General features: G+C 54.5%; 3 protein-coding genes across 3 annotated transcripts; 1 reads left to right on the top strand and 2 right to left on the bottom strand.

Moving 5' to 3' along the window:
- Nucleotides 1–153: 153 nt before the first annotated feature.
- TGME49_214120 (hypothetical protein) lies at nucleotides 154–5,980 on the bottom strand. The gene has a single exon (XM_018779633.1). It carries the CDS (start codon nucleotides 4,844–4,846, stop codon nucleotides 1,055–1,057), a length of 3,792 nt encoding a protein of 1,263 aa, XP_018635751.1. The 5' UTR covers nucleotides 4,847–5,980; the 3' UTR covers nucleotides 154–1,054.
- On the top strand, nucleotides 4,903–6,047 carry TGME49_214115 (hypothetical protein; the record flags this gene model as incomplete). Its single annotated transcript, XM_018779632.1, has 2 exons — nucleotides 4,903–5,118; nucleotides 6,018–6,047. The coding sequence occupies 2 exons, from the start codon at nucleotides 4,903–4,905 to the stop codon at nucleotides 6,045–6,047; spliced, it is 246 nt and encodes an 81-aa protein (XP_018635750.1).
- An 817-nt stretch (nucleotides 6,048–6,864) lies between these two features.
- Nucleotides 6,865–12,836, bottom strand: TGME49_214110 (protein yipf5, putative). Its single transcript, XM_002370703.2, has 7 exons — nucleotides 11,265–12,836; nucleotides 10,491–10,809; nucleotides 10,151–10,211; nucleotides 9,707–9,788; nucleotides 9,197–9,283; nucleotides 8,767–8,940; nucleotides 6,865–8,415 (listed from the first exon to the last, which is right to left on the bottom strand). Exons 1-7 carry the CDS (start codon nucleotides 11,952–11,954, stop codon nucleotides 8,329–8,331), a joined length of 1,500 nt encoding a protein of 499 aa, XP_002370744.1. The 5' UTR covers nucleotides 11,955–12,836; the 3' UTR covers nucleotides 6,865–8,328.
- Between the last annotated feature and the right edge of the window lie 1,071 nt (nucleotides 12,837–13,907).

The following is a 13,907-nucleotide window of genomic DNA, read 5'->3' as shown; positions in this document are numbered from 1 at the left end:
GTGACCAGCGCTCCCAGCTGAACTTCACCGGGTGTTTAAGCCGCAACGCACCACAAAAGGCGGACGTACGGGAACGTTTCTGTCGAGAGTTTCCTCTGCCACACAGGCCGCTCCAGAGGGACTCGGCGTGCTGTATACATGTGATTCACAGTTCTCCGAATAAATGCATATTTTTCGCAACTCTTTGTAATCGTGGCTAGGCCGAAGGGTGACTCGGCGTCTTTTCTCAGCAAACGCACAGTGCAAGAAGAGAGACAGATGCCTAGGCCTCTCTAATCAGTGAGGGAGCAAGGTGGAGGCTCGGTGACGAAAGAAGGACAGAAGCCAACAAGCGGATGCTTCTCGAACTGGGGTCGAAGCAGAAGTGTACAGACAGCAGGTACGCAGGCACAGAGAGAAGAGCTCCGCAACAAGTTGAAGAGAGGAAGCGCGGTTTTTTGTCGTGTTTGAAGAAAAACCTGTGGAGGCGCCGTGAAACACCGACGCTGAATGCGACTTTCAAATATTGATAAATGTCTATGAACAGCTACCTCTTCTGGCTGCGTGCGTCAAGACCGTAAAGGCGACTACAGACAAGGGAACAAGCCACCACGGCGAGTCGCAGCGACAGAAAGAGAAGGAGAATCCTGCAGAGTCTTGCATCTCCTTGAGTGACAGCAAACCGAACTTTCTTCATCGATTCTTGCAATCTCCTTCGTGGCTTCCAGACCTTCTCCCCACCTTTGCAATCTGCCGAACTGTCTGTTCTTCTCTGCCTCGACATGACTCCAAATGAGCTTCTCAACTTTCTACTCTGCATCAATTTCTTCGCCTTCACGTCTCTCGTGCGCTTGCACTCTAACACTCGACAGCCGTTCTCTCCTTTGGATCATCCACGCGCGTCCACCCTGCAGTATAAACTTACGTACACACATCTATGTATATATATATATATATTCACTCGATATATGTATAATTATAAAATATGTACGTCTCTGTATAGTTGTACTCTCTCTCTATATGTACAACTCCACGTCCACGTGTCTATGCATGCATTGGCTTGGTGTTTTGTGTGTTAACTGAGGCTGCCGAATCCCCACATCTCTCGGTGGAGAATTGTTTCTACGGTTTCGAGGACATTCAGGGGGTCCTCCATGTCTTCTTCCCTGTCGTCTGTTCCGTCCCCACAGGGTCTCGATCCCACAAATCGGACGCGGACCTGACTCTGCGACAGCCGGACGCCGAGCTCGGCGCCCCACTCCTCGGAGAGACACTCCGCGACGGTTCTGAGGCCCTCGAGGAAAGTCTGCTGTCTCTGCAGCATGGCAGTCCCGCCGCCGCCCCCGGCACTCGGGTGTAGATACAGCGGAAGCTGGATGCGCCAGTCGAGGGCGGGCAGGGGTGCAGACAGTGATGCTCCTGTCGAGCTTCCGTTTGCGGCTAAACCGAGGAGAGAGGCAGCGTTTGCAGTGCTCCCTGTGGTCTGCACAGTCGCACCTCTGCCGCCGAAGAACGCCCCCGCCGCCAAACTGTCTCTTCCCAGGGCCCCGCCACCCAGCAAGGAGGCGCGGGACCCACCGGCCTCTTGGGCTCTACCCTCACTGGGCTCGAAGGCGCCCGACGCCAGCTGCTTCAGAGACAGCTCGTGCTGCTGCAGCAGGACCTGCAGACGCAGCGAGTGCATGCGTCTGCCTTTCTCGTCGCTGGGACCCGCGCCCCACAGAGTCGGAGACAGGAGACGCAGCGCGTGCGGTTGGAAGAGCGGACTGAGGATGGGAGAGACGACCGGAAGGTCGAGGTATTTCTGGATGAAGACGACGAGGTGAACGAGAAAGCCAACCGCGGCGGACAGCGTCTCCGCCTCCGCTGGTGCCAGCTGCGCGGGCGCCGAGGCAGTTGGCCCCGATCCTGCCAAGGCTACAAAACCTGAAGAGCCACTGCCACTCGCGCCCCTCAGCAGGGCCATCGCGCCGCCGTTTGCGAAGGAGAACGACCCCACACTCGTCGCGACGCCCTGCGCATCAGAGAGACTGTCTCTGCCTTCAAGCCCCGCGGCCGGCCCAGTCCCCGAAGACTCGGGACCCGCGGGTCCCGTCAGCGCCTGTGGGGCGCTGCCGCGGCGGCGACTCGAGACGGGAGGCGAGACGACGCCGAAGAGCGACCGCTCGAGCACATCCAGGGAAGGAATTTCTAGGCCGCGAATGGTTCTGTCTCGGCCGTAGTTCTCCACCGGAAAAATCTGGACCAACTCGCAAAGCATGCGGATGCGGCGGCAGTAGAGCGCGTGTCGGAGAAGCGGGAGGTCGCCGCACACCGCTTGGCCTCGAGACTCACCCCACGGAGACGCCGTCTCCAGGCTCCGGCGCTCGCTCGCGACCGCCTCTCTGAGGGCTTCGACGCGCGCCCGAAGACCAGACCTACCGAGACACCTCGCGAGAGAGACTCCAGGAGACACGGAGGACTTGAAGTCGGCACACAAACCGGAACGTGATAAGGAAGAAGTCGAGGGGCAGTCGCAAGAAGGCGGAGAAACCTTGATGAACCGAGAAACTGCTTGTTGCCTTGTCTCTCTCTTCTCCCCTGGCCCTGCTGAAGACACGGTCCGGGAGACAGGAGGAAGCGCTCTGTCTCGTTTCTCCTCTTTCTCGTCCTTGCCTTCGCTATATTGCCAGGCAGAAGAACTGAAGGCAGGCTTGCATGTTGACTGCTCTCCGTTCTCCCAGTTTCCGGCTCCCGAGCCCAAGACGTCCACGGCATCCCCGCGCCGTCTCTCTCTCTCGCGCTGGGGTGTATCTACTGCACCGCCAAGCAGCGCAGACAGCTGTCTCTCCCGCCTTCTTCTCTCGCACTTCACACGGGTCACCTCTGTCGCCAGTTGCCTCAGAGACTCCAAGCGCGTCCACAGCGTCTGGGCGGATAGCGCGGGGAGGCTGGCGGCCCCAGCTTCCCTTTCAGAAAGGCCTCCGAGAACCGGAGAAGAGCAGGGAAGCTGATATTCGTCCGCGGACCTCCCTGGAGGAAACGAGGTGGCTGACCGAGTCAAAGCGAAAGAAGAGACACCTGCGCCCGCCCCGAGAGGCCCTGTTCCCGAGTCGTGCCGGACAAAACCGCGAAGGGGCCTAGGCACTCCAGAGACAGTCCCATAAGCCGGAGACACCTCTGCATGCGTCGGAGACACCTCTGAATGGGCGTGGGGAGAAGGCAACTGGGGCGAAGGGGCAGAGGAGTCAAGAGGAGAGGACGCCGAAGGCCTGCTGTCGAGCGTCTTTGATCTCCGAAGAAACGAGAGGGAGAGCGAACGCGAAGGCGGAGACACACGTGGACAGGGAGAGACAGTGCAGGGAAAGGACGGAGACAGATTCGTCAGGCGCTGGCCATCCACCAGGGTCACGACCACTGCGCATGCATGCGGAGCAGATGGGGAAGTCCAAAGCGTTTCCCCAGGGTGGAGAGGCCGGAGCTCCCGCAGATTCACCCAGCACAGAGGAACCTCGGCGCCCTGAGCGTCGTCATCTCCAGAAAACTGCAGCGCTTCCAAGCGACCTCTGCAAACGTGTGAAGGACGAGAAGAAACAAGCGCCGGAGGAGAGGCAGGAGAGCCCGAAGAAGAGGAGGAGGTCGATGAAGAAGAGGAAGCAGGAGACTGTCGTTTTGGATGTGGAGAGACAGGCGTCAGAGAAAGCCAAAAAGAGTGACAGAGCGCGGAGAGAGCATCGAGATCATCAGCGCCAGAGAGGTTCCAGGAGGGCTGTTGCGTGAAGAACAAGCCGCTGCGAATCGCCGGCAAGCAACGCAGTTCTGACTTTCCTTCTCCCGCATCACCCACAGCCTCGCAAGGAAGAACAGAACAGACAGGAGACGAGAGAGCCAGAGAATTTGGAGAAGAGCACTCAGAAAGAGAATGCTCAGACAAAAAGGGGTCGCAAACAGAGGAGCCGAAGCTTCTTTCAGGTTCGACAGGCGGTGGGGAAGAGGAGGGATTAGATGGAGTAGAAGAAGAAGTGGAGAAAGGCGTCTTGATCCTGCGCGGCTTGGTCTCTTCGCGCTGCTGGCCGGCGTCGTCACTCTCGAGGTTTTCTGTCTCCTTCGTGGGGTGGAATGCCCCTCGAGCAGAGGAGACAGGCGACGCACAGCGGAGACACTTGTCTCCTTGCGGTGTGCAGCGTCCCTCTGACAAGCCTGCGTTTGCGTCCGTCGTTTCTGCGTCTGCTGCCGCGCGAGCTGTCTTCTCGCGGCGGCCTGCACAGGGGCTGCGAACGCATTTCGGCGCATGCAGCCACCACGGCAGCACCGGACGCAGCGTCAGGAAAAACGCTGGAGCTCCGCCGGGCTCTCCGCGCTCGGACTCCACGCAAGCAGTCCTCGAAAACGAACAAGGAAGACGCTTCCCTGAGAGATGCCGACGCTTCTCTTCCTCACTCGACAGTCCAGAGCATGCTCGCTGCGAAAGAGCCGAAGACGAGGAAGTGCGAGAGGCAGACACGGGAAGAGAACAAGAGAAACAAGAGGACAGATGAGGTGAGCATGAAGACGAGGGATCGGAGGAACTAGGCGGTTCGAGGGGGAGACGAAGAAGAGACAGGCAGCGAACAAAGCGAAGGCGACGGCCTGGAGCGGGGACAGTAGAGGAAGAGGGTCGAGGAGAACAGGACTCTTCAGCTGCCTGTCGAGGAGAAGATATCGGAGAGGAAGGAGAAGAAGGAGAAAGAGAAGAAGGCGACGAAGAGGGAGAGAGAGAAGAAAGGGAGGAAGAAACAGAAAGAGAAGAGACAGAAGAGGAAAAGTCTGCGGTCCACACGGAGGCAGAGCTGTCGTCAGATGCGTCTGCACCATCCTCCTCGGAATGAAACGCGCTAACAGACGCCATTCTCGCTAGTCACCGAAACGCGTCTCCTGACTGCATGCAGAACAACATTTCCACGCATGCAACTGATGGAAGAAGCGGGTCAGCTGTACACCTGCGCGAGACGACAGCTGGAGGAGAGAGTTTGTCTCGCTCCCGATGGAGCACGCAACCAGGTGTCTCTCCTGTCTACATCGCTGCGTCCGCCCAAAGAAGAGACTACGCGAAACAAGCAAAGAGTGAAGAGAAGAACGAAGAAGACGCCCGACCAGGAGAGACGGAGACAGGGAATCGAGGTCTGTGGCAGCAGGGACGGAGACGACCAGAAGCCGGAAACAGCGCCCTCGCGCAGAAGAAAGATCGAAGAGTCGAAAGCAGCTGAGACATCAGAAGAGAAAGACGGCAAGGGAGAAGTGAAGAAAACAAAAGGAGAGCAGAGAGAAACGAGGGGAAGTAAGAGAAGAAGAGATAAGCGGGGAAGAGAGAAGAGAAGAGGAGAAGAGAGAAGAAGATGTAGGAGAAAAGGAGAATGGAAAAGGAGATGGAGGAGAAGAGGAGAAAAGAAAAGGAGATGTAGGAGAAGAGGAGAAAAGAGAGAAAGAGGAAAGAGAAGAGGTAGGAGAAGAAGTGAAGAACAGCGAATTAAGAGAGAAGGTTCGAGAGATACCTGGGGGTTCCCGGAAAGAGACAGAAGAGTTCCCTCGGCTCTTCACCTGCGAGGCCAGCCGCTGTCGGCGTGGACTCTGCGTAGCGAAGAAGGGAGGTGTCTGTTGCCTTCGGAGAGCGGAGAGTGGAGTCGATGCATGCATATTTCTTGTCCGAAAAAGAAGAGGAAAAAGGAGCGCAAGAGAAGCAGCGGGACCCGCGGAGGGCGAAACGGTGAAAAAAGGGAGGGTGCAGGCGTCGGCGGAAAGGCGAAACAGAGTGCGAGGCCGACAGAGGTCCGGAGAGCACGAGGAAACGAGAGGCGTTTTCGTAGGAAGAAAAAGAAAGCCAGAGGAGAACAGACAAAACAGAAAAAGCGCGAGACCAGACACGCGCGGTGGAGAAAAGCTGCACGCTCTGTCGGCTGCCTTCTAGCGACGCTCTTTTCGCGGTCCTCGTCGGTCTCTTGTTTCTTTGACGCTTCTTCCTCCGGCCCTCGAAGCCTTCTTCTCATTTTTCCTTTGTTTTAGACCTCTCCCTTTGCCTGCAGTCGCCTCCCTTGGCTCGCTCCAACGTGTGAAAAGCGCTGTCACGGTGCCCTCCAGGAGCGAGAGGACAGCATGCAGATGTTCCGGGCCGCGCCGGAGTCATGGCAAGCCTGAGATGAAGTGGAGCGCATCGTGGAGGCAAAAGGACTTCAAAACACACAACAGTTCTTTATTCCCTCTACGCAAAGACTTCCTATGAGCAGATGTCGACGATACCGGATAGCTGATATACGTATACATATATATATATATGTATATAATATAATATAGGTATATATGTACTACATATGTCTTATTGAGGATGTATATCTGTACGTCTTTATGGACATTTCGCTGAGCACTGATATGAGATTTGCTCGAGAGAGAAGCAGAGGGAGAGTGGAAAGTCGGGGGAAGGACAGGAGGAGAAGGATCACTGGCGGACAAGCGAGAAGAGAAAGTTATCTCTTGTTTCCGAATTCCGTTCGGTTAGCCGACATCCGTTCACGAGCTCTTCGGCTGAGAATGCCAGGACAACAGAGTGTTGCCTTGGCGTTGAGACGTTCAAGATCTGAGAGGCGCGAGAAGACCTCGACGTCTACATTCTCCTCTCAGACGACGAGCACAAAGCAGCATGCGGCACAGGCGCCGAAGTCTCTTCTTTTCTTTGTGGGAGAAGGATTTTGCCAGAGGTCGCAAGTCATTTTCAGCGAAGCTCTGCAACTGCAGACTTAAAGCGAGAATCAGCATCTTCTGTCGTGAAAGGGGAAACGCCCCTCCAAAGTTGAAAGGTTATACAAGTACTTGAATGAAGAAGGAACTCGAGAAACGATTCTCAGGTAAGTCTGCAGACCTGAAGAACAGTGTGGAGTGATGCTTGCACTCAAGAGAACAGACGCAGACCTTGAAGATCTTCTCGACACCCAAAGGTCAGATCTTGGCTGATCTCAGTTCTCATCTTCCCCCCTGTCGGCTTCTTCTTCTCCACCCTCTTCTGCTATCCTCGCGCCCTCGTACGAACTCACGCCTCCTCTCTTATGATATTCACTTTCCTTTTCTCCTCCTCTCTCCTCCTCTCTCCTCTCCTCTCCTCTCTTGCGCTCCTGCTGCGTTCCCGCTAGCAGTCGTGTTTGCTCTCCCGAGTGGCTTTGCACCGTTCTCTCCAGTGCAACATGCAACTTATCTCTTCTCTCCAGCACCCTTTTCCTTTTCTCTCTGACGCTCTTTCTTCTTCGTTTGCCGCGGAAGCGCGCTTTTCTCTGGAGACGCATGCGAACGTTATCTGTGTCTCTATGAGTGTGTTTCTGCTTGGACTACAGTCACGCTCCTCTGGACGCTTTCTGTGAGTGTTTCACTTCCTTCTTTCCCTGCAACTTCCAGTCTCTGAGGAAGACGCAGGCGGTCTCCTGGGGAACGCATGGCTCTCTGTCTTCGTTCGACATTTTCCGACGACACTGGAGCTCTCCAGAAGCAAAGAACGACGCCACCGAAGAGCCGCCCGGTGCACCGCGACAGCGTGGGCGCGTCCGCAGGCGCGGCGTCGGTCCTCTGTGTGCCGAAAACGGTGTTTATAAAGAGAAAAGAAAGTTGGAGAGAAACGAACGCAGAGAAGACGACCTGCGAAAGCGGAGGCAAACCGCCAGGAATGTGCGCGGCAATTCCTTCGTCGACTTCACGCTGACACCCACAAAGGCGAGGCAGAGCCGCCCTGCCTCTCCTGCAGATCGGACGCGGCTAAAACTCATCCTTCTGTCACCAGACATCCTCCCCTTCCCGAAGATATCTTAGTTGAGAATGTGTTTCCAGCGAAAACGGAGGTGTACAGAAATCACGACGAACCGCGAATTTGAACAGCGGCGGAAACACAGAAGGCGACGAAAGCTTTGTGTCGCGACTGAAGCGATGAGGGCCGGAGAGCCCGAGGAAAGCGAGACAGAAACATTCAGACAATCCAAGAAACTGGAAAGGAAGTGGAGACGCAAAGAGGCTGAAGAAGACGGGAAGCACAGCGGGCAGAACTAACAAGAGAGGCGGAAGAGATACGAGAGAGAGACGAAAGCGACAAAAAAACGAATGAGAGAAAAGAGAAAAAATGAGAAAAGACAGAGAACAAGAGGAAGAAAAGCAAAGCAGAATCTAGTGCATCCCTCAAGCAGACACAAGCAAACAGAAATCTTGGAGAGAGCATGCAAGTGTGCATGCTCTCTCACTCGCGTTTTCAGTCCCCGCTTCCCTGGTCTCAGAATGGGAGGCCTTCTGCTTCCTGGCACTTTCTGACTTCTCTCTTCTGTCTCGTTCTCACGCAAAAGCTCTCGCATATAAGCCGAAGGAAACTCAGAGCACAGTGATGACAACAAAGGAAGCGTAGAAGAGAGATATAGGATATGCCACCAAAAATCTTTGGTCGTGCATGCGAAGAGCCTGAAAGCACAAAAGAAACGGGGTCTCGGACCCATTTCTGCATTTAAACACATTTCCATATGTACACGGAGATCTACATATGCATAGATATATATATATATATTTAATGAGAGATATGCAAAGACAAGAAGTTCGGCCTTTGTACATGTCTGTGCAAGTACGTGTATCTCTCTACGTCTCCCTATATCTATCTATATGTGCAGGTCTACCTGCGTATCAAATAAATTCATTAAATAAAACTAGATGTATCTCACACATGTGCATTTATACAGAAGCAGGTCGAGACACATATGCATTCATATGTACAGAGAGGCGCATGTTTTGTGAGAAAAAAAAAGTTGCGGGCCTTACGGATTCGAAGAATCTGGAGGCAGTGGCTGTACACCAGAGGACGCACGCGACGGAGAAGATGACTCCGAGAGAAGTTTTGAGGGAAATGAAAATCGAGGCGAAGGCAATCAAGACAACAGGCAGAAGGCTGTAGCCGAGAATACTGATCGTGCTGTAGAGGTCGATGCCTTCCTTCTGAAAACGGAGAAGAGGAAGAAGGAAGCGCGCGACGGAGATGCACAGAAAGAACGGAGGAACTGGAGGGAGCAGGAAGTGGAACGAAGAAAGCGACGAGGGATGAGTACGACTTGAATCAAAGAAAAACAGAGAGGTGACGCAGGCGAGCGGCAGCAGAGATCCCAGAGAGTAACAAAAAAAGAGGGGGAGGGAAGGCGGGGAAGAAAGCATTTCTCGCTTATCCTTTTCCACGCGTTTCCTGTGTCTGTCTTACCGGGCTCATGAGGTTGAGGAGCACATATGTGCACAAACTGCCGACGATTGAGAGACCATAAATATGGCTGAAGGAGGCTTTTCCTGACTAGCAAATTCGAAAAAAATGCAGAGTGAACACTCCATGTTCCCATCATGATCCTCACTCCGGAGTCAGAATCGAATCCACCTGCTTCTCAGTCTTTTCTCGATCTTTCTCCTTCTATCTCTTTTTCCTTCTCGCTCTGTCTCTCCGTTCCTTCTCTCTGTCTCTGTCTCTCTCCCTTCCACTTTCATTCCTTTGCACACTTGGTCTCCCTTGCTTTCGCACAATTTTCCTGCGTTCGCGGCCTTTTCTTCATTCGCTTTTTCTCTGTCTTTTCTCTCTCTTCCTCTCTCACGCCCTTCGTGTGTTCAAGGAGAACGAAAAGCGCAGAACTGCTTGCCAGTGGACCGGCCCAGAAGAGCAGCCGCCTTGCCTCCGTGGTTGCAGCGGATCTCATTCGAAGAACGTTGCGTCTTGCTTCCTCACCATGAGAAGAAGAAACGCGAGTGTGACGGCGACGACCAGAGGACCGCACATGTCGGAGTGAACGAGAAGGTCGTGCTCGACTCTGACGGCACCGAGACAGTCCAGGCCAAAGAGGATAGGAACGAGAACAGAGCCACAGCAACGCTAGGAGGACACAACGACGAGAGAGAAGGAAAGGCGAGGAGGAGACACGAAGAAGCAAGGGAACAAGAAAGCAAGTAGAAAAGAGAGCGAACGAATCGGAGGCGAAAGAGAGGCAGCAAAGAGCAACTGATGCCAACAAAGAGATGCCATCAAAGAGATGCCACTAAAGAGACAGAGAGGACAGCTACGAAGAGCGCGGTTGTTCCTGACAACGATGGGACTCGATCAGTGGAAGGAGATGCCGAGAGAAGAGGGGGGAGAAAGACAAAGAAGATGCAGCCAGAACGTTTGTGTCCTCACTTGTAGAAGAGGACGACAGACTTGAATCGCTGAACAACCTCCTCGGGGTGGATTCCAAGCTCTGCAAGACACAGCGAGACGCAAAAGGGGAAACGAAGAGACAGAGACGCTGAAATCGCGATGGGAGGCAAGACGCGAATCCGTCACCAAAAACGAATGACGTCAGATACCTCGAGAGACAAAGAGGACCCCAGCACTCCCAGAGTCAACTGATCCTTCACCCTCCAGAGACCAAGTGCATCCGTCCCTGGTCTTCACTTTTTCTTTTTTTTCTTCTTTTTCTTCTCGCTCTCCTTCTTCTCGTATCCGCTAGGAGTTGTGCACCTTCGTGTTGACTCACCTTCCAAGAGCGGCGGTTCCTCGCCGATTTCGTCCTCTCCGTTTCTGTCCACACTCGCGGAAAAGCCGAGATGCGACTCGTGAATATTCTGCTCCTTCGTCTCGTTTGTCCCGAAGGAAAAGAGGCGACCGAGAAAGCCGCTGCCTGTCGCCTCTCGGGTGTCCAGACCCCCTGCAGTCATGCTTCCACTCAAGCCGAGAGAAGAGAGCGAAGAGAGAGCAGGAGCAGAGTCGCGCGACGAGACAAACACCGGGCCTTCGACCGCAGTCGCCTCGGTTGTATACGCACCTGGGTGCCGACCTGCCTGCTGAGTAGCATGCTGAGCGTACAGAGACACAAACGGCTTCTCTCTCTGCGCGCTGCATATATGCAGTCAGCATTCGTTCAAGCAGTTTGGACCGTCTGGAGAAGCGAAGAGAGCTGTCCGTCCTGGGGAAACACTGGATGTTTCTACCTACGAACCGACGCCACTCTCCCCCTGATCGTCGATCTCCAAAGCGCATGCACATGCAGAGAGTCACGTATACACACCAGGTTTTTTTCCACGCCTCTCCGATAGATTTGAATCGAGGCGCAGGTCGAGAGACGCTTTTCTGCACACATGGAGGAACAGAAGAGTTGAAGATCTCATCCGAGTTCCCCGTTCTTTCTCCATCCTTTCTTACCGTCCTTCTTCCTCAGTGGTCTCTCCCCCCACGGCGTCTCCTCCGTTTTCTCCACATTTTAGAGACAACTGTCTCTCTGCCCCCTCGCTCTCCATACTGTCTCCCTCACCTGTCCCTGAACAGCTTGCGTGTAGAAGCTGAGTCCCCGATCCCCGCTGGGCTGCTCTCGCTCTTTCTCCTCTGTCTCTCTCTGTCTCTCCAGCTGCTTCTGAAGAAGGAACTCCTGGTGCTCCTTCATGCTTTTTCCTCGCTCTGCATGCGCGTCCTCTGCTGTTCTCAGCGTCGCCTCTGGACCTTGCCCCGGCGGACCTCTGTGCGCCGAAGAAGCGCAAGAGGCCGGAGGATACGAGGAACTAGGGTACGCAGTCGAGTAAGACGAGGTAGAAGGATGCGAAGCAGGATACGGCGCAGAAGGTGGATAGGAAGCAGAAGGAGGATAGGAAGCAGAAGGAGGATAAGAAGCAGAAGGAGGATAAGAAGCAGAAGAAGGATAGGACGAAGGGGGGTGTTGCACGGAGGAAAACTGGCTTGCTGTCGGCCTAGCAGTCCAGGGCTGGTCGCTGGACGCGCCTTTATCTTGAGAGCCTTGAAAAGGGGAAACATAGGACGGATTCGGTCCTGGATTCGCCGGAGTGGAAGGAATCACACCGTTCCTGTGCACCGCTTGCGGCGGTGTCGAGACAGCCGAACTTCCTGGGGTGACAGAAGGGTGTGAAGGCTGCATGTTCCCCTGGCGAGCAAGTGACGCGTTGACCGAGAGATCGCCAGAAGTTCTCTTCCACGCAGCAGGCGGATCCATGATGACGGGAGAGGAGAGAAAGGAAGCGAGAAGTGGAAGCAAGAAGTGGAAGCAACGAGCCGCGAGAACAGCAGCAAACAGAGTCTGGAGAAAAGGCGGAAACACCCGGCAAATATGGCGGGCACAAGGGGAAGTGTGATGAGCAAAAAAAAGAAGGAGATACGTGGCTTAACGCAGACGGGAGAAAACGCAGAGGGCTCTTTAGACGACAGGGAGGGAACGAGACGGCAGAAACGGGGAAAAACGAGAAGGCTTGAGCGCGCTCCCGCTCGCGTTCGTTTTCGAGCGTTTGCGGCTTGGGTCTCGCGGTGCAACGTCCCCGTTCAGATGGAATAAAGAGCCGCTGAAAAGGAGAAAGCGCTCTTTTTTGAGAATGAAACGGACAAAGAATATCAGGGGAAAAGGCGGACAGACACCGGATGCGAAGGCTTTCTCACATGCCGCGCGTGCCGTCGCGGCGGAGAGAAGGGACAGACGCCTTGGGGAAACCTGGAGAGAAACCGGGAACAGTGAAGCTTCTCGAAATGCAAACCGACGCGGGCAAGAATGGAAAGGAAGCAAAGACGCAACTGTGGAGATGCTCTCGCGAACAAAAGAAAACGCTTGCGCTGCAAGACACAAAAGGGAGACCCGCAACATGGGGGGCGATATTTGATGTCCGGGAAAGACAGAGAACGGACCGGAAACATGAAGAGGAAGGCTCTGTAGATCTCTGTGTTTCACTGCAATCTCCCTCTTCAGAACCGTCGTGCGCGATTCCGGTTGACAGGAAAAGTTTCCCCTAAAAAGTGACCTCGCGCGTGCGAGGAGCCTGTCCAGTCCGGCAAGAAAACGAGGGAGGAGGGCGACTTTTGCAACCGTTCTTCGTCGACAAAGAGGAGAAGAAACACGGAGGTAAGACGAACTCGGGAGGGGAAAACAAACGCGACAAACGAGCAGAAGAGAGCATGCAAAAGATTGCAGAGCGAACCTGAGGTAAAAAGGCAGTAGGTGCCGTTAGGGAGACTCGGAATTCCACCCATCTCTCTAGTGCCAGCGCGCAGTCTCTCGGCACCCACTCCTAGAGGCTGCCTTCGCCTCTTTTTCTTGCATTTTTCTTCTTTCTGGTGTGTTTATTGGGTCGAGTTCGTTCTTTCGTTCTATCCAGGCGAAAGTGCCGGCTCCCCGTCGTCAGAAAGACACATTTCCTCCATTCTGATGTCAGTTTCTTGGCCTACTACCCTCCTCCCTCTCTGCTGCTACTCAGTCCCTCAGAGGTGCCTTCACAAAAGAGCTACCTCTCTCCCTCCCGAACTTCCAGAGTCCAGTTTTCCAGCAGAGACACCGAGACACACCCAAGAGGGAACTTTCCAATAGATCGACTTTAGTCCTGTCGGGAGCCCGGAGTACAAAGTCGGCAGTGGACGATTTGAGAACAATCTATTGGACGTGAGTTTTCCAGTTCTGGATCGCCGATCATTGGTGCCGAGACACCACCTACTCGTAATATGGCAGCACCAGGACATGGCCTGGCGATGAACTTCATGTTTTTGATAGGTGATGCCGAAGAAGCGAGTGTGAGGGTCAAACTGGAAATGTGCACGGAGAGTTTCACCGGTGCCTTTTTCTAGGCGCCCTTTCCTACTTTGCCAGGCGGCGTCGGAACTTGGCACACGAACACGAATAAGGAGCGTGAGACTGTGCATTTACGTTGATTCTCGGCTTCACAAAAAGCACGCCACCACTTCTGGGAAAACGGGCAGACAACCACGTTCCGTGCAGGCAGAAGAATGGGCACCATCTGAGCCTAGCATAGACGCAGAGCAGAAGGCGCGAACGGAGAGAGGCTGGGACCAGCGAATGGCCTGTGGCGCTTCGCTGGTCCAAAAAGTCACACGAAACCTAACACCACAGCTCCGGATGAATTTGGATCAGAAGGTGGCCATCGAGGCGGATACAGTTCCCCTCAGCGCA

The sequence above is a fragment of the Toxoplasma gondii genome, chromosome X (genome assembly GCF_000006565.2).
Source record: "Toxoplasma gondii ME49 chromosome X, whole genome shotgun sequence".
Classification (NCBI taxonomy): Eukaryota; Apicomplexa; class Conoidasida; order Eucoccidiorida; family Sarcocystidae; genus Toxoplasma; species Toxoplasma gondii.
Note: the sequence above shows the minus strand (reverse complement) of the source record. Positions and strands in the feature narration are given on the sequence as shown.